The 14,213-nt window shown below is 45.3% G+C and overlaps 1 protein-coding gene across 1 annotated transcript; it reads left to right on the top strand.

Annotated features, from left to right (window-relative positions):
• The first annotated feature begins 1,852 nt into the window (after positions 1 to 1,852).
• Snrpb (small nuclear ribonucleoprotein polypeptides B and B1) lies at positions 1,853 to 9,996 on the top strand. The gene is made up of 7 exons (XM_051144613.1): positions 1,853 to 1,951; positions 4,157 to 4,308; positions 5,884 to 5,995; positions 7,574 to 7,726; positions 8,171 to 8,309; positions 8,617 to 8,742; positions 9,708 to 9,996. The coding sequence occupies exons 1-7, from the start codon at positions 1,949 to 1,951 to the stop codon at positions 9,716 to 9,718; spliced, it is 696 nt and encodes a 231-aa protein (XP_051000570.1). The 5' UTR covers positions 1,853 to 1,948; the 3' UTR covers positions 9,719 to 9,996.
• Positions 9,997 to 14,213: the final 4,217 nt, after the last annotated feature.

Genomic DNA, 14,213 nt, shown 5'->3' with positions numbered 1-14,213 from the left:
CGGGGATCGAACCTGGGGCTTTGTGTGCACGCTCCACAAGCACTCCACCAAACGTGCTACATTTGTAGCAGCATTCCTTGTTTTCTTAACTCAGCAAAACTTCTGAGATGGGGCAGTGGTTTGGAGGAAGAGTACTAAGGCCAAGAGTTCAGTTTTCAACATGTTAAATTTAGTATATCTGCTGGATGGACATTAAGCAAGTGGCTTTATATAAAAGACCAAAAGTTCAGCTAAGCGTGGTGTCACACGTCTTTAATCCCAGCACTCGGGAGGTAGAGGCAGGTGGATCTTTGTGAGTTGGAGGCCAGCCTGGTCTACAAAAGTGAGTCTAGGATATCCAAGGCTACACAGAGAAATCCTGTCTCGAAAAACAAAACAAAACAAACAAACAAACAAATAAACAAACAAAAGACCAAAAGTTACAAGATTAAAAACAAAAAAGCAAGGTTGGAGGAATAAATTAGAAAGTCCTGGGCATATAGGTAATAATTAAAAGTCATGGAGCTAAATGAGATGAATTCACTAAACAAACATTTATTGAGTCCTTAATGCTAAGCAGTGATCTAAGCAAAAAACACTATACAGAGAAATAAATCCATATTCTAGTGATGCTTACACTGTAATGGGGTAATAAAGTAGCTTAAAATATACACAGTACTCCTCCCTTACCCAGGTTTCTGTTACCTTTGGCCTAGCAGTCTGAAAATATTGGATGAAAACTCTACAAGTAAGCAACTAACGTTCTAAGTTGTGCACCATTCTGAATGGCACGAGGAAATACTATGTTTTTGCCTTAACCACAAATCATCCCTCTGTGCGGGTGTCCACACTGTATATGTTACCCACTTAGCAGTCCTGGGGATCACCTCGTTGGCTGACCTATATTGTTATAGGTAGTCCCTTGTGTTCAGGTAGGCCCTGGGTTTTCTTTTCTTTCCTGTTTGGTTTTGTTTTCAACATAGGGTTTCTCAGGGTAGGCTATCCTGGAACTCGCTCTGTAGAACAGATCCTGGCTAAATCCTGGTTTATAAAAATAGCCTTAGCCGGGCGTGGTGGCGCATGCCTTTAATCCTAGCACTCGGGAGGCAGAGGCAGGCGGATCGCTGTAGGTTCAAGGCCAGCCTGGACTACAAAGTGAGTCCAGGACAGTCAAGGCTACACAGAGAAACCCTGTCTCGAAAAACCAAAAAACCAAAAAATAAAAAAAAAAAAAAAAAAAAAAAACTAAAAATAGCCTTAAAACACTTGATTAGTGATGCTGGCAACTGAAGCGTACCAAAAGATGCTTTCTTTAACTGATAAGGCAGGTCCCATGAGGTACCAAGACTTTTTTTTTTTTTTTTTTTTTTTTTTTGGTTTTTTTGAGACAGGGTTTCTCTGTGTAGCCTTGACTGTCCTGGACTCACTTTGTAGACCAGGCTGGCCTCGAACTCACAGTGATCCACCTGCCTCTGCCTCCCGAGCGAGTGCTGGGATTAAAGGCGTGCGCCACCACGCCCGGCCTCCAAGACTTTTAAGGGCGTTCAGCTTGCTGTTTGCCACCGCGTATCATGGTGTACGCCAGCAGCCAGCACTAAGGGCATTATGGACAGGAGGATGGAAGCTCAAGGCCAGCCTGGGCCACATAGTGAGACTCAGCCTAAAGCAAAACAAAAAGAGGGGGAAAGCTCAAGAAAGTCAAAAGGGGGGCGCTCAACCAAAAATCAAAACGGGGAAAAAAAAAAAAAAATCCCGAACAAAACCATCCGCAGGTCCATTCCGCGCCCTGATCGGCTTTCGGAGACCGGAACTCAAGGGCTGAGGCCGGACCGGAAGTAGCTTCACAAGCGGCGGCATTTTGCAGAGTGCATTTCCGTTGGCGGCGGTGGCGGGAGTCGAGTAGCTGGCTGGAGCTTAGGCCTCTGTGGAAGCGAATCCGGCGGGAATCTGCGCCATCGGAGCCGCCACCATGGTGAGGAGGCGCGGGCTGGCCGGGGGGTGCGGAGCGGGGCGGCGGCTGAATGGCGTCCGCGGGTCGCAGCCGCCCTGGGACGGAGAAGGTCCGGGCCGAAGCCGCTTAGTCCGCTCGGCCCTGGGCCGGCGGAGGGGAAGGCCGGCCGGGGGCGCAGGGGCCGGCGTGCGTGGTCGGCCACCGCCGGGCGTCGTCTCCCGGAGGCGCGGTGGTTACAGTCCCCGCGGCCTCGGTAGCTGTGGGCTGCTGGAGCCCACGCGGGCTTCGGGCCGACTAGGGAGCGCCCGGAGAGGCGGAGGGGTAGCGGAGGCCACGGCCGGGGACCCGAGTCGAGTGACGGAGGGAGCGCTGGGGTGCAGGAGGGGAGTGTTTACCAGCCGAGCGCCACCCCGCCACGCATATATTTTTTTTTAAATGTTGGGGTTTGTCAGGCGCTGGCACCCTGAAATAAGTTCTGTCCTTAGTTGAGTGTCCCGCCCAGCCAGTTCTAATAGAACTCAGTATGGTAGCTTAGCATCAGGCGAAAGTAACGGCGCGGGGCGGGCCGAGAGGGCTCTCTCCGGGAGGTGGGTCCAGAGCTGACTCCCCAGGGATTGTTCTGGAACCGCCCGGCTGCCCCCGTGGGAATCTGGAGAGCTGCAAAAACAAAAGCGTTAAGATGGCAAGAAGTTGGCAGGAACCTGGTCGCTCAAGTCCCCAACCTGGCATTGTCCTGTTGGTGGTAGTCCAGACATCGCGGCCGAAAGGTTTTTTTGTTTTTGTTTTTTGTTTTGTTTTTCAAACAAGCACAGTGAGCATTAAGTTGGGCTTTGAAAGCTCAGCCAGGGAAACCGGCTGTTGCTTGGAATCTCAGTTTTCTAATTTGTGATTTCTATTCTTAGTTAGACGGAGGCTCTTGATCATGTTTGGCTACAGAGTAAGATGTAATAAATACCTTGAATATCCGCAAAATATTACTCTAGCTGTGGACCTGAAGAAACCCGAGGCAGCGAAACAGTAGTACATTGTTTTGGAGAGTTGCAAGACAAGTCCTTAATTACCTTTCAGCCTTAGTAACCTGTTTTATATTAAAAAAGAGTGACAGTGGATCCAAGTTTGAGGGTCAGATGAAATAAATACACAGTCCCTTTCGAGGGCCTGGGTATGAAGGGAGTACGCAATAAAGTATTAGCTGTTACCAGGCAAATGGGTCAATCTATGCTGGTCCCCAGGACAGAGCTCGTTAAGATGATTGTTTAAGCAGAAAAAGACATAACCTGGGCTTCAGATTAGGGCTAGAAATGTTCACAGGGGTGAACAGCATTCCCAGTTCCTGGGAGAGAGGGCACTTGGGTAGTTACAAGATGACATAGTGCCAGTTAGGTTTGTGGGAAGCTGATAGACTTCTAAAAGAGACAGGTACTTCTATCCGCCTAGGGATACGTATAGGCTTCATCTTTATTTTTGCAAAGCTACATTGGGAGCCAGGATAGAAAATGTTGCCTTAATTAAAAATTAAGGGTTACAAGTTATATATTAGACTATTAAGTACCTAAACTAATTACCACTCTAGACCAGAAAAGTTACCCTACTACAAAAAGCCCTGGGGATATACTAATGAACTTTGATTTGAGGACTCCATTCTTGCTTTGGAGCTTTCTGGTAATAAGCTTTTCCTTAAGAGGATTTCTAGTGGCAGTCAAATTCCAGTCCTTAGTTATTTAGATGGGCTGAGATGTTCATAGCGCTGAGTCTGCACAGTGGTGGATGGCTTAATGTCTAGTGTGCATGGATTCGATCATCTGTGGATACTACAGTCTCCTGAGGCAGACACAACATAGACAAAGTCAATTATAATTCGTGGAAGATTGCTTTTTTTACAGCTAATCTTTTTTTTTTATTCCATAGAGACAGGATTTCTCTGTGTAGCCATGGCTGTCGTGAGCTCACTCTGTAGAGTAGGCTGGCCTTGAACTCCCTGCCTCTGCTTCCAGAGTGCTGGGATTAAAGGCCTGCACCACCTAACTCTTCTTAAGGGAAGGGGGAATAGCAGGTTACTGGGCGGAGGTCAAGGCTGAAAGCCGGGTAACATGAAGATTCAAAGGCCTTGGGTGGAAGACACCTGAAAATTGTTGAGAAATTAGTCTGTGGTGGAAGAGTTGGGAGACGCCAGCCGTGTGTGGGTCCGAAAGATGTGCGCTTCACTGGTCTGCTGTCCTCTTGCAGACTGTGGGCAAGAGCAGCAAGATGCTGCAGCACATTGACTACAGGATGAGGTGCATCCTGCAAGATGGCCGCATCTTCATCGGGACCTTCAAGGCTTTTGACAAGCATATGAATTTGATCCTCTGCGACTGTGATGAGTTCAGGAAGATCAAGTAAGGAGAGGGCTTTTGGGAGGGAGAAGGAACAGGGGCTGGAGTGGATGGGATGGGCGGCCAAGTGTGGGAAGGTGATGCAGCTAGGTGCTAGTGCTTGGTGCGTTTGGAGGGAGTGGCTGCTAAGCCGTCTTCCTTAGTCCAGCGAACCTTGCTCTCGGATTCTAGCAGAGTGGAAGTTGCTGAGGAGGGCTGCTAGGCTTTGCATTTCTCTGAGTTTGCACACCCCCAGGTACGAGGGTAAAGGGCGCTCATGTTCTCCCCACAGGTGTGTGAGGGGGGAGAGCTTGATTTTCTGGCCTCATTACCTATTTGTAAAGCTGTAGCCTAAAGGCTCTCCTAGTGCAGCCTGGCCTGAAACTGCTTTAAGAAGCCTCTGACCCTCTTCAGGGTAAGTGCTCTGCTCCCCACGTGGGCTTGGGGCCAGTCATTTTTGTTGGCACTTTCTAAAAATTTGGAGATATTTTCTGGTTTGTTGCAGTTCTGTAAGTTATTAGCTAACTTCTTTCAGGCCCATTAAAACAATGGTCTATTTCAGTCCTGTTTTATATATTCAGGACATTTTGAGGCTCAGCAAGATGGTGTGACTTTGTGGTCATATACACACTCTTACCATATGTAGCATTCGTACTGTGTGCTGATGGAATTCCCTTGAATTCTTTTTGAGATTGTTTTCTTTTGTGGCCCAAGAAAGGATGGAATGAAAATGTAGAGGTACCTGGCTGCCTGGTTCATGTTAGAGTGGGACTAGCAGGTCAGTGTGGCACTTTTAAAAAAATGACACTTATTTTCTGATTTAAAAAGTTGGAAAATATTTTAAAAATAAAATTAATGAGAAAAAGCTTAAATACCTACTTTTCCAGGCAGTATGAACTAAAAAAAAGGAAAAAAAATAAAATCTTAAGTTTTTTTCAAAAAAGGGTATTTTGTCTTTATTTTAAGAACCATGGTTTGGCTCCCTGCTCCCATCTTGCAGTTGGTTTTCCTGGTTTATATTTTCATTTCATTCATCTTTGTTGTTTGGGTTGGGTACTGGTTTGAGGTCATTTATGTGAAATTTCTATGTGACTATAAAAACTCAACTTCTGTGTACATCGAACATCCCTTACTTCTGTGCCTCTGTTTTCCTCTATTCCTTCAATTTCTGTGTAAGGTGAGGGTGGGATTGTAGGCCTTGAAGTTGAATTGTACACTGCGTGGGTGTGGAGTGGGTTGAGGAATTGTCCAGCCTGCTTTTTATCTGGGAGGTCTTATGCTGAAGAGGGGGAACAAGGTAATAGCTAAGAAAACTGAGAAAGGCGTTTGCAGTTGGCTTTGGGGGCGTTGTTGCCAGGCCTGGGCCTTCTTGCTGCTTGTCCTTTTTCCTGGTCTGTATCTTCTTGGCTTGGTAGAAAGTAGCCAGCCATCTCCATATGAGATACTGGGCCTGGGAAACTGTCCAGAGGACCTGCTTTAGAAAGTTCTAAATCTATACTATTTATTAGTCAGGTGATGTAATTAATACTACAGCCAGCCTTGGTGGTTCCTAGATAGGTAAGCCTAAATTTCTCTCCTAATATTTGCTTTTTCTTTTAGGCCAAAGAACTCCAAACAAGCAGAAAGGGAAGAGAAGCGAGTCCTTGGTCTGGTGTTGCTTCGTGGGGAGAACTTGGTTTCCATGACAGTAGAAGGACCTCCTCCTAAAGATGTAAGTCCCTCCTGAGTACCTGTCTGTAGAAGGAACACCCTCATGGGAGCCAGACTCTGTTGGGTACTCTAGCTGTGCACCCCTGCACAGATAATAAATGAAGTAATCACACAGCTGTCCTGCCAGTGAGTGGAGAGGGCTAGTTAGTGACTTTTCTGCTTCATCAGTGGAACCCTAATCAGCAGGGGAGTTGAGTGAGGCCATTTGGTCATTCAGCAATTCCATATATGTATATAACAACAGTTAATGAAAAGAGAAGGAAAGGGGAAACTAATAATAATCTCAAAAAGAAATAATTTAAAATAAGTAAAAGCTCCTCCTGGGTGTGGTGGAACAATCCTTTGATCCCAGCAGAGGCAAGTGGATCTTTGAGTTCAGTACTAGCCAGGGAAACACAGTAAGCGCCTGCCTCAAACAGCAACAGAACAGCTCCAAATAGTATAATCTGTGGGGCTTTATTTGGTAGTTACAGACTAAAAAGTATTTATTATTATTTATTACCTGTGTACCAGGGGCATCATTATAAGAGGTTTTTAGTTTGCTCTTGAGATATCCTCACCCTATGGTGAGTTTAGTAGCTCCCCTAAGATGTCACAGCTAGTAAACGGAAAACCTGACACTGATCCCAGATCTTGGTTCTGCAGGACACCCATTATGTTTATAAATAGAGCTGTCTAACAAGAACCTAACCACATTTTTCTCTTCAAGACATTGCTAACCAGAAGAATACTCTTAGCCTCTGTGTGTGTGTATGTGTGTGTGTGTGTGTGTTTTAATGTTTGCAGTGCTTGGGTTGAACCCAGGTGTTTTGTGTGCTGGGCAAGCGCTCTTGCCGCTGAGTTGCACCCTTAGCGCCTCTATGTTTAATGTTGCACATACACATGCTTATTTGCATGCACCACACGGAGACGTTTGTTCTGTCTTCTCAGTTTGTAAACATTCTTCAGTTGCCCTCTTGCCTTAGACCTCACAGATAGCCTCTCAAGTGAGTGCAGAGTAGTTTATCTCATTCATTATTTTGAGCTCTACATTAAAGCCTTTTTCATTTGTAAATGTGTATAAGAGGTATTGTTTGGCCACTGTTACTTAGTAAGAGAGAGTCAGTGGATCGTATGTGTCTGTTACCAGGTCAAGTGCGCTGCCTACTGATCCATTCTGAATGAAGAGTGCTTACCCTTGACTGTCTCCCCCACCCCCCTTTGAGGCAGGGTTTCTCTGTGTAGCTTTGGCTGTCCTGCACTCACTCTGTAGACTAGGCCGGTTTCGAACTCACAGAGATCTGCCTGCCTCTGCCTCCTGAGTGCTGGACAGGTGTGCACCACTGTGCCTGGCTTTGACTCTGGGTTTTATTTTCATAGGAAGGATTATAGGTATTGAGTGACAAGCTTCTCTAGTTTCTTTAAGGGGTGCTAGGTAGGTAGGTTCTTGGTCTTACACAGAGGAGGAATGGTGTTAGCGTATATAGTTAGTGCTGTGTGGTGTCTTATAAATCTGAGAGACTTGGGCAGTATTCCAAAGGCATACTTAGAATTCTTTAGGCCACTAAGCATTTCAGCATCTTTCTTTCCTTTTTTTCAGACTGGCATTGCCCGAGTGCCACTTGCTGGAGCCGCTGGGGGGCCAGGTATTGGCAGGGCTGCTGGCAGAGGAATCCCAGCTGGTGTCCCCATGCCCCAGGCCCCTGCAGGACTTGCTGGGCCAGTCCGTGGTGTTGGAGGACCATCCCAGCAGGTAAGGTGTTGGAGGCCGACTTCCAGTTTTTGGTGGCCAAGAGGACAGGGTAGAACCCGCAGCTTAAGAGTCCAGAATAAGCAGTCTCATGACGTGACAAGTCCTGGTTGTCAGGCTATTGACATTTATGTGAAGAGAAATTCTTCAGTATTCTAGTCAACTGAATTTAGCAAAATGGTCCTGTGACATTAAATGTACTTTCTCTTTTCTTGTCATCAGTTTTAACTGAAAGTGCAAGTGTTTTTCTCATGTTGGATTGGGAACCCTTAGTACTAATGTCAGGCCAGGGGGCTGGGAATCATTCATTTGGGTTTCCTAATACTTGACTTCTATGCTGAGAGTCTGATGGTGTAGTTGTGGCTTAGGAGACGATGCTCAGTGCAGTTGGGGAGAAGAGTGGGAAGATGGACTGACTAGTGTTCTAATTCCTCTTTGCTTTCTTAGGTGATGACCCCACAAGGAAGAGGCACTGTTGCAGCTGCTGCAGCCGCAGCCACAGCCAGTATTGCAGGAGCCCCAACTCAGTACCCCCCTGGCCGTGGCGGTCCTCCTCCACCTATGGGCCGAGGGGCACCTCCTCCAGGTGAATATCCTCAAAGGACACCAATGCTAATTAGTCACAAGATGCCGTAGCTGGATTCATGATGAAATAGATCCTTGACTGAAACTGGTGATGAGTTTGTGTAGTTAAGCAGGATTACTCTGAGATCCAGCCTGGCTGACTGAACTGGGAACTAGCTGGACAAGAGCCCCACTCTGGCTCCAGGGCCACTTTGCTTGTAGAGGCTGAGAGGATGAACTAGACTCTCCAACTTGGTAGACAGTTTGTATGTTTCCTTCCATCTTTTAAAAAGTCACTTGAGCTATATTCTTGGGTTTTTCTTCTTCAGGTATGATGGGCCCACCTCCTGGCATGAGGCCTCCCATGGGTCCTCCAATGGGGATCCCTCCAGGCCGAGGAACTCCAATGGGCATGCCCCCTCCTGGGATGCGACCTCCTCCTCCAGGCATGCGAGGTAAGTGCCTACAATAGTGACTTTGGCTTCCATTCCTAGAGCTTACTGGGGTGGGAACTGGAGGTGGGTTTTGACCAGATCTGGTTTTGGGCCTCAATTTAGAGAAGTGAGCTCTTAAGGCTAGCTGTGTCCAGAGCAGAGGAGGGAGTAAGCAGTTAACAGGTTGGCCTTGCCACCTGGTGACACAGAGATGGGGTCAGTGTCCAACCCAGATGCCCTGGATGTAAGCTGAGATACCTGCAGCAGAGACTGCAGTGCCTTGACTATTCAGAGTACCTCTTGCTGGGCATGCTGACTCCTGCCTTTAATCCCAGTGCTCCAGAGACAGGTAGAGCTCTGAGTTCAAGGCCAGCCTGGTCCACATAGGTCTAGGACAGCCAGGTCTACAATGAGACTCTTTCCTCCTCCTCCTCCTTTTCCTCCTCCCCTCCTCCTCCCCCTTCTACTTCTTCGTCCTTTTTCTTCCTCTTCTCCTCTTCCTGTTTGTTTATTTATTTAAAGGGTGGCAGGAAGGCAGAGAGCATCTTGACTACCAGCCCTGGGTTCTTTCCATGAAGTCATCCTAGGTCTTAAGATAATTACTGGTCAAATTTTATGACCATTTCACCAGGTGTGGTGGTCCACGCCTTTGATCCCAGGCTCAGGAGGCAGAGGCAGGCGGATCACTGTGAGTTTGAGGCCAGCCTGGTCTACAAAGTGAGTCCAGGACAGCTAAGACTACACAGAGAAAGCCTGTCTTGAAAAACAAAACAAAACAAAAAAACCCAAAAAACAAAAAATCATGACCATTTCATGTCTCTTTGATTTTGCATTTGTGGTTTTTCCGGACATAGCAGAGTCCACCCCAGGAATGTCTCTAATTAGTGCTGTATGTCTCTGTAGTCACTTGATAGCTACCTGCAGAGTGTGGGATACTGGGACTTGAGTTACAGATCAGGTTCTGACTGAACTTTTTCCTGCTTCAGGTCTGCTTTGATCCTTGGACATCGTTACATCAGTAGCTCCACAGAGGTGTTGGCCAAGTCACCACAGACCTGTTTGTTTGTTATGCTGTTAACAGAGTCTCACTGGATTGTCTGGTTTCCCTTTCAGGGCCCCCTCCCTGGGGAATGTGCCCTCCAAGGTCCTAGACTCAGCTTGGTCCTCCTCAGTTCCTTGCCTGTTTCCCAGAAGGCTGTACATAGTCCTTTTCCCCTGTGGCCTATGAAGCTGGTTTATAATAAATTCTTAAGAGACTGTTATACATGCACTTGATAGATCCATTTTTTTTTTTCCCCTTTAGAAAAGCCTTTGAGGCTAGGGGGTGGTGGCGCATGCCTTTAATCCCAACACTTGGGAGGTCTACAAAAGTGAGTCCAGGACAGTCAAGTCTACACAGAGAAACCCTGTCTTGAAAAACTAAAAAAAAAAAAAAAAAAGAAAAGCCTTTGATATGTTGAGTGCCTAAGAGTAAGGATTACCTTGGAATATTAACCTTACTCTTAGCTGCTTCCTGCTAATATTTTACTGTTTGAACTAAGAAAATTACAAAACTGAACTACAGTTAGGCTTTTTGCCCATCAAACATTAAGATAATTTTTGAGGAAAAAAAATACGCTGCTGTTTTGCATCCCTTGGTTAGGCAGATCTTCATGAAGCAAACACTAAAAGTAGAACCTTCTCAAGAGGGACTGGGAGAACTTTGTCTCAAGGTCGCACATACTACATACTACATAACCTGGCTTATATGTGGGATTGTCATGATTTCTTCTACCCAGGTTGGGGGGTGAGATGGTGAGATATTGAGCAGCATTGTAGTACTTAACTACAGTGGCTCTAGTGGGGAACCATGGTGTTGGGTGTCTTGGCATGCAGCAGTAGTTCCTGGAAGTCACATTAGCAGCGGTCAAATAACAGATTGATCCATAATCCTCTCATGATCAAATTGGGAACAGAGGAAATTCTAAACATAGTCTCTCAGCTAGGGCTGGGGTGGTGTAGCTTAGTGATGCAATATTTGTCCAGTATTTGCAAAGCTGGATTTGATTCCTAGCACTGTCAGGATGAGGGGAGTGGCAGCATAGCTAGCAACAAAGCTGCTTTCACTGGTAAGCCTCCTGGTCCTAGAAGCTAGGGCAGTTGGGGAGAAAATGTATAGCTAGGAGAGTACTTGTAGATGTCAAGGTTGTGTGTCCAGGAAGTTGCAAATAATTCGTAAGGTAGCCAGTGAGTGAATGAATTCTGCAGAGTTGTAGGAGAGATACCAACACAACTATACCAGTGTCAGTCTGAAAAGAAATTAGGAATTTCGCTTGGAATCATGTATTAGAGTCCTCTAGAACAGAATTTATAAAATGAATATATAGAGGGGATTTATGAGACTGGCTTACAGATTGCAGTCCAGCTGTCCAATGATGGCTGCCTAACAGTGCAAAGTCCAAGGAACCAGTAGTTAAGTCCACAAGGCTGGATGTCGGTCATAGGTAAAAACCAGAATTCCAAAGAAGTGGCTCTAATGCTAGTGAAGGAATGGACTTGCCGCCAGGGAGAGCAAGAAGGCAGAGAGCAAGCTTCCGTCTTCATGTGTCCTTCACACAGGCTGCCGTCAGAAGGTGTGACCCAGATTAAAGATGGATCTCACCACCTCAAAAGGTCCAGATTGCAACTGAGTCTTCCCACTTCTGTGAATTCGAGGGCAGTCTAGTCTACAAAGAATCTACGACAGCCAGGCCTCTGTGTAATAGAAAAGAAAAAAATCCTTCAAGGTGTACCCAGCTGCTAGAGTTTTAGTTAATTCCAGATGTACTCAACAACCAAAAATAGTCATCACAGATAACAACTAGAGGAATAGGAATCAAAGAAATGTAAGGTTATAATATGAAAATGAGAAGTTGTGACAGGAAATGATGGAAGATGTTTCATGTTCATAGGTTTATTATTAGGTTCTATGTTCATGTTAAGCTAGTAGTACCTAAGTGAATTCGGTACTCTAAAAAGTCTAGTGCTATAGTTAGAAGAAACATGCTAATTTTGTATGCTATAGGGAGCCTTGAGTAGCCAAAAGTTTCAAAGATGTTGAGGGTTTAGTTGTTTTTATAAACAAAAACCCAAATGTTCCATTTTACCAATAAAGACTCAGGAGCCAGATGCTGGGGTGAAAATCTAGCTCAGAGAGGCAGAGAAAGCACCCAATTGACCTTCCTACTCAGTCATCAATGTCCCAAAATAAAAAAAGCCCTTCCCACACTGTCTTAAATACCCTTCAACTCAACGTCCCTCCTTCCTGTGAGTACTTACATTCATTTCTTGTCAACTGGTTGCATGATCCACATCTTGATCTATGGTCGGCTTTATTTAGCTCTTGTTTACAGAAAGCTTTTGGGTTAAAGGCATGTGCTAGGGCTGAGCCACACCACAACAAGAAACATTTTTCTAGTTCACAACCTCAGGCCTCACAAGGGGATCAAATACCCTGCAACACTAGGTATCCGTCGAAGCTGTGATAATACAATACTGGCATCTAAACAAGGACCGAGTAGTGATGGAATTGAAAGAGAAGCCCTTAATGAGCTAGGTAGGGTTGGCAATCATTAAAAGAAAGCATCTAGAACAAGTAATGTTGAGACAAGAATGACCACAAACCTCTGCCTCACTCCATTTATTACTCAATAACCTAGAACAGCTAAAACTCTACACCAATTAGAAAATATAAATCATTATTACTACATTATTTATGGTGTTGGGTTTTTAGATTTGATACTGAGAGCACAAGCAACAAAAGAAAATAGGTACCCAGGACTTCATCAGAACTGGGAAGTTTAGTGCACCAAAGTATGCTAGCAACATGAAACAGCTGAGAGGGTCAGAAGGTTTGCAAGTAAAGTGACTGGAAAGAAAATGGAGTCCTAGCAGCCAGTGCTTGTCTTTTGTCTGCATGTTGGTTGCTTTATTTTTGTTTATTCTTTTATCTTAGATACTTAAAAGTTTTATTTCATATTAAAGATATACATGTATGATTATCTTTGGTATGTACCTAAGTGCCCTCTCCCTGCCCACTGTCCCCAGAAGCCCACTGTCCCCAGAAGCCCACTGTCCCCAGAAGCCCGCTGTCCCCAGAAGCCCGCTGTCCCTAGAAGAAGGTGCCAAATTGTAAAGATAGGTCATAATTAGGTGGGTCTTTTCTTTTTTTCCTTTAAAAAAATTTTTTTTTATAGGATTTCTCTGTATAGGCTTGGCTGTCCTGGACTCGCTTTGTAAACCAGACTGGCCTTGAGCTCACAGAGATCCACCTGCCTCTGCCTCCCTGAGTGCTGGGCTTATAGGTGTGCACCACCACGCCGAGCTTGGTGGGCCTTTTCTAATCATCCATTAAGGCTCCCAAATGAATGACAGAGACCTATTAGATTATTAATAAGCTTTAGGATTTATATTGGGCGATATTGATCTATTCTAACCTAAGTTAGTCTTATTATCCCCCAGCCATATGCCGAATTAAGTGCCATATTGGTCCTGCCTGGGCTGGTACTGCTCCATCAGGTCAGTCCTCACCACATCCTTTCTCTGCCTCTTCTTTCCCCCTTTTTCTCTCTTCTACTGTGTAGTCCTTACCTGAGACTCCTCAACTGGGAACGGAAGTCCTGCCTCCTGTCCTCTCTTGGCCAGCTATTGGCTTTCAGCAACTTTATTAACCAATCAGAAGTAATCAGGGAGTAAAGTTTACAGAACATTGATCAATGAACCTGACAATGTTCAGGTCTGGACTGCAACCAGATTTCAGGGTACAGAATTCAGCATCTAAACACACAGTATACTAGACCAACCCCCAACACCGATTCCCCTTTTAAGTCACCGCGTGGGTGTAAGGAACTGAACCCAACTCCTCTGCAAGAGCAGCCAGTACTGATAAGCATCTCGTTAGCCCAGCCTCTCTGATTGCTTATAATTAATTAAATTTAATGTGTGTATGCCATGTGTGTAAACATGAGGGTCAGAGGATAGCTTACAGAGGCTGTTTTACTCCTTGTGGGTTCCAGTCATCAGGCAAATACTTTTTTTTTTTTTTTAACCTGTTGAACCATCTTAACAACCCATAAAGAACTTCTTTGTGGTAGTCCTGGGGACTGAACCTAAGGACCTGGACCATGCTTGGCAATTGCTCTACTGCTCTATGTCATGTCCTCAGTCTTTTCTATTTTGAGACGATGTCTAAGTTGAAGTAGCCCATATTGGCTTTGAACTTACTCAAATCCAGACAGGCCTTAAATTTAGTCCCCCTTGCCACTTCCTGAATAGCTGGGATTACAGGCTTGTATTGTCAAAAACATCCTCAGATTTTTATAAACATAATGATGAATGAACTACTATTAATTAGTTCTCTGTCATTGGACAGTTAACTTATTTTTTTCACTAACAATATGATGGGTGTATTTTGCATAAATATTACTCTATAGCTAATTAAATGGAATTTCTGAGTCTAAGGAGGTAAACATTTT

The sequence above is a fragment of the Acomys russatus genome, chromosome 4 (genome assembly GCF_903995435.1).
Source record: "Acomys russatus chromosome 4, mAcoRus1.1, whole genome shotgun sequence".
Lineage (NCBI taxonomy): Eukaryota > Metazoa > Chordata > Mammalia > Rodentia > Muridae > Acomys > Acomys russatus.
Note: the sequence above shows the minus strand (reverse complement) of the source record. Positions and strands in the feature narration are given on the sequence as shown.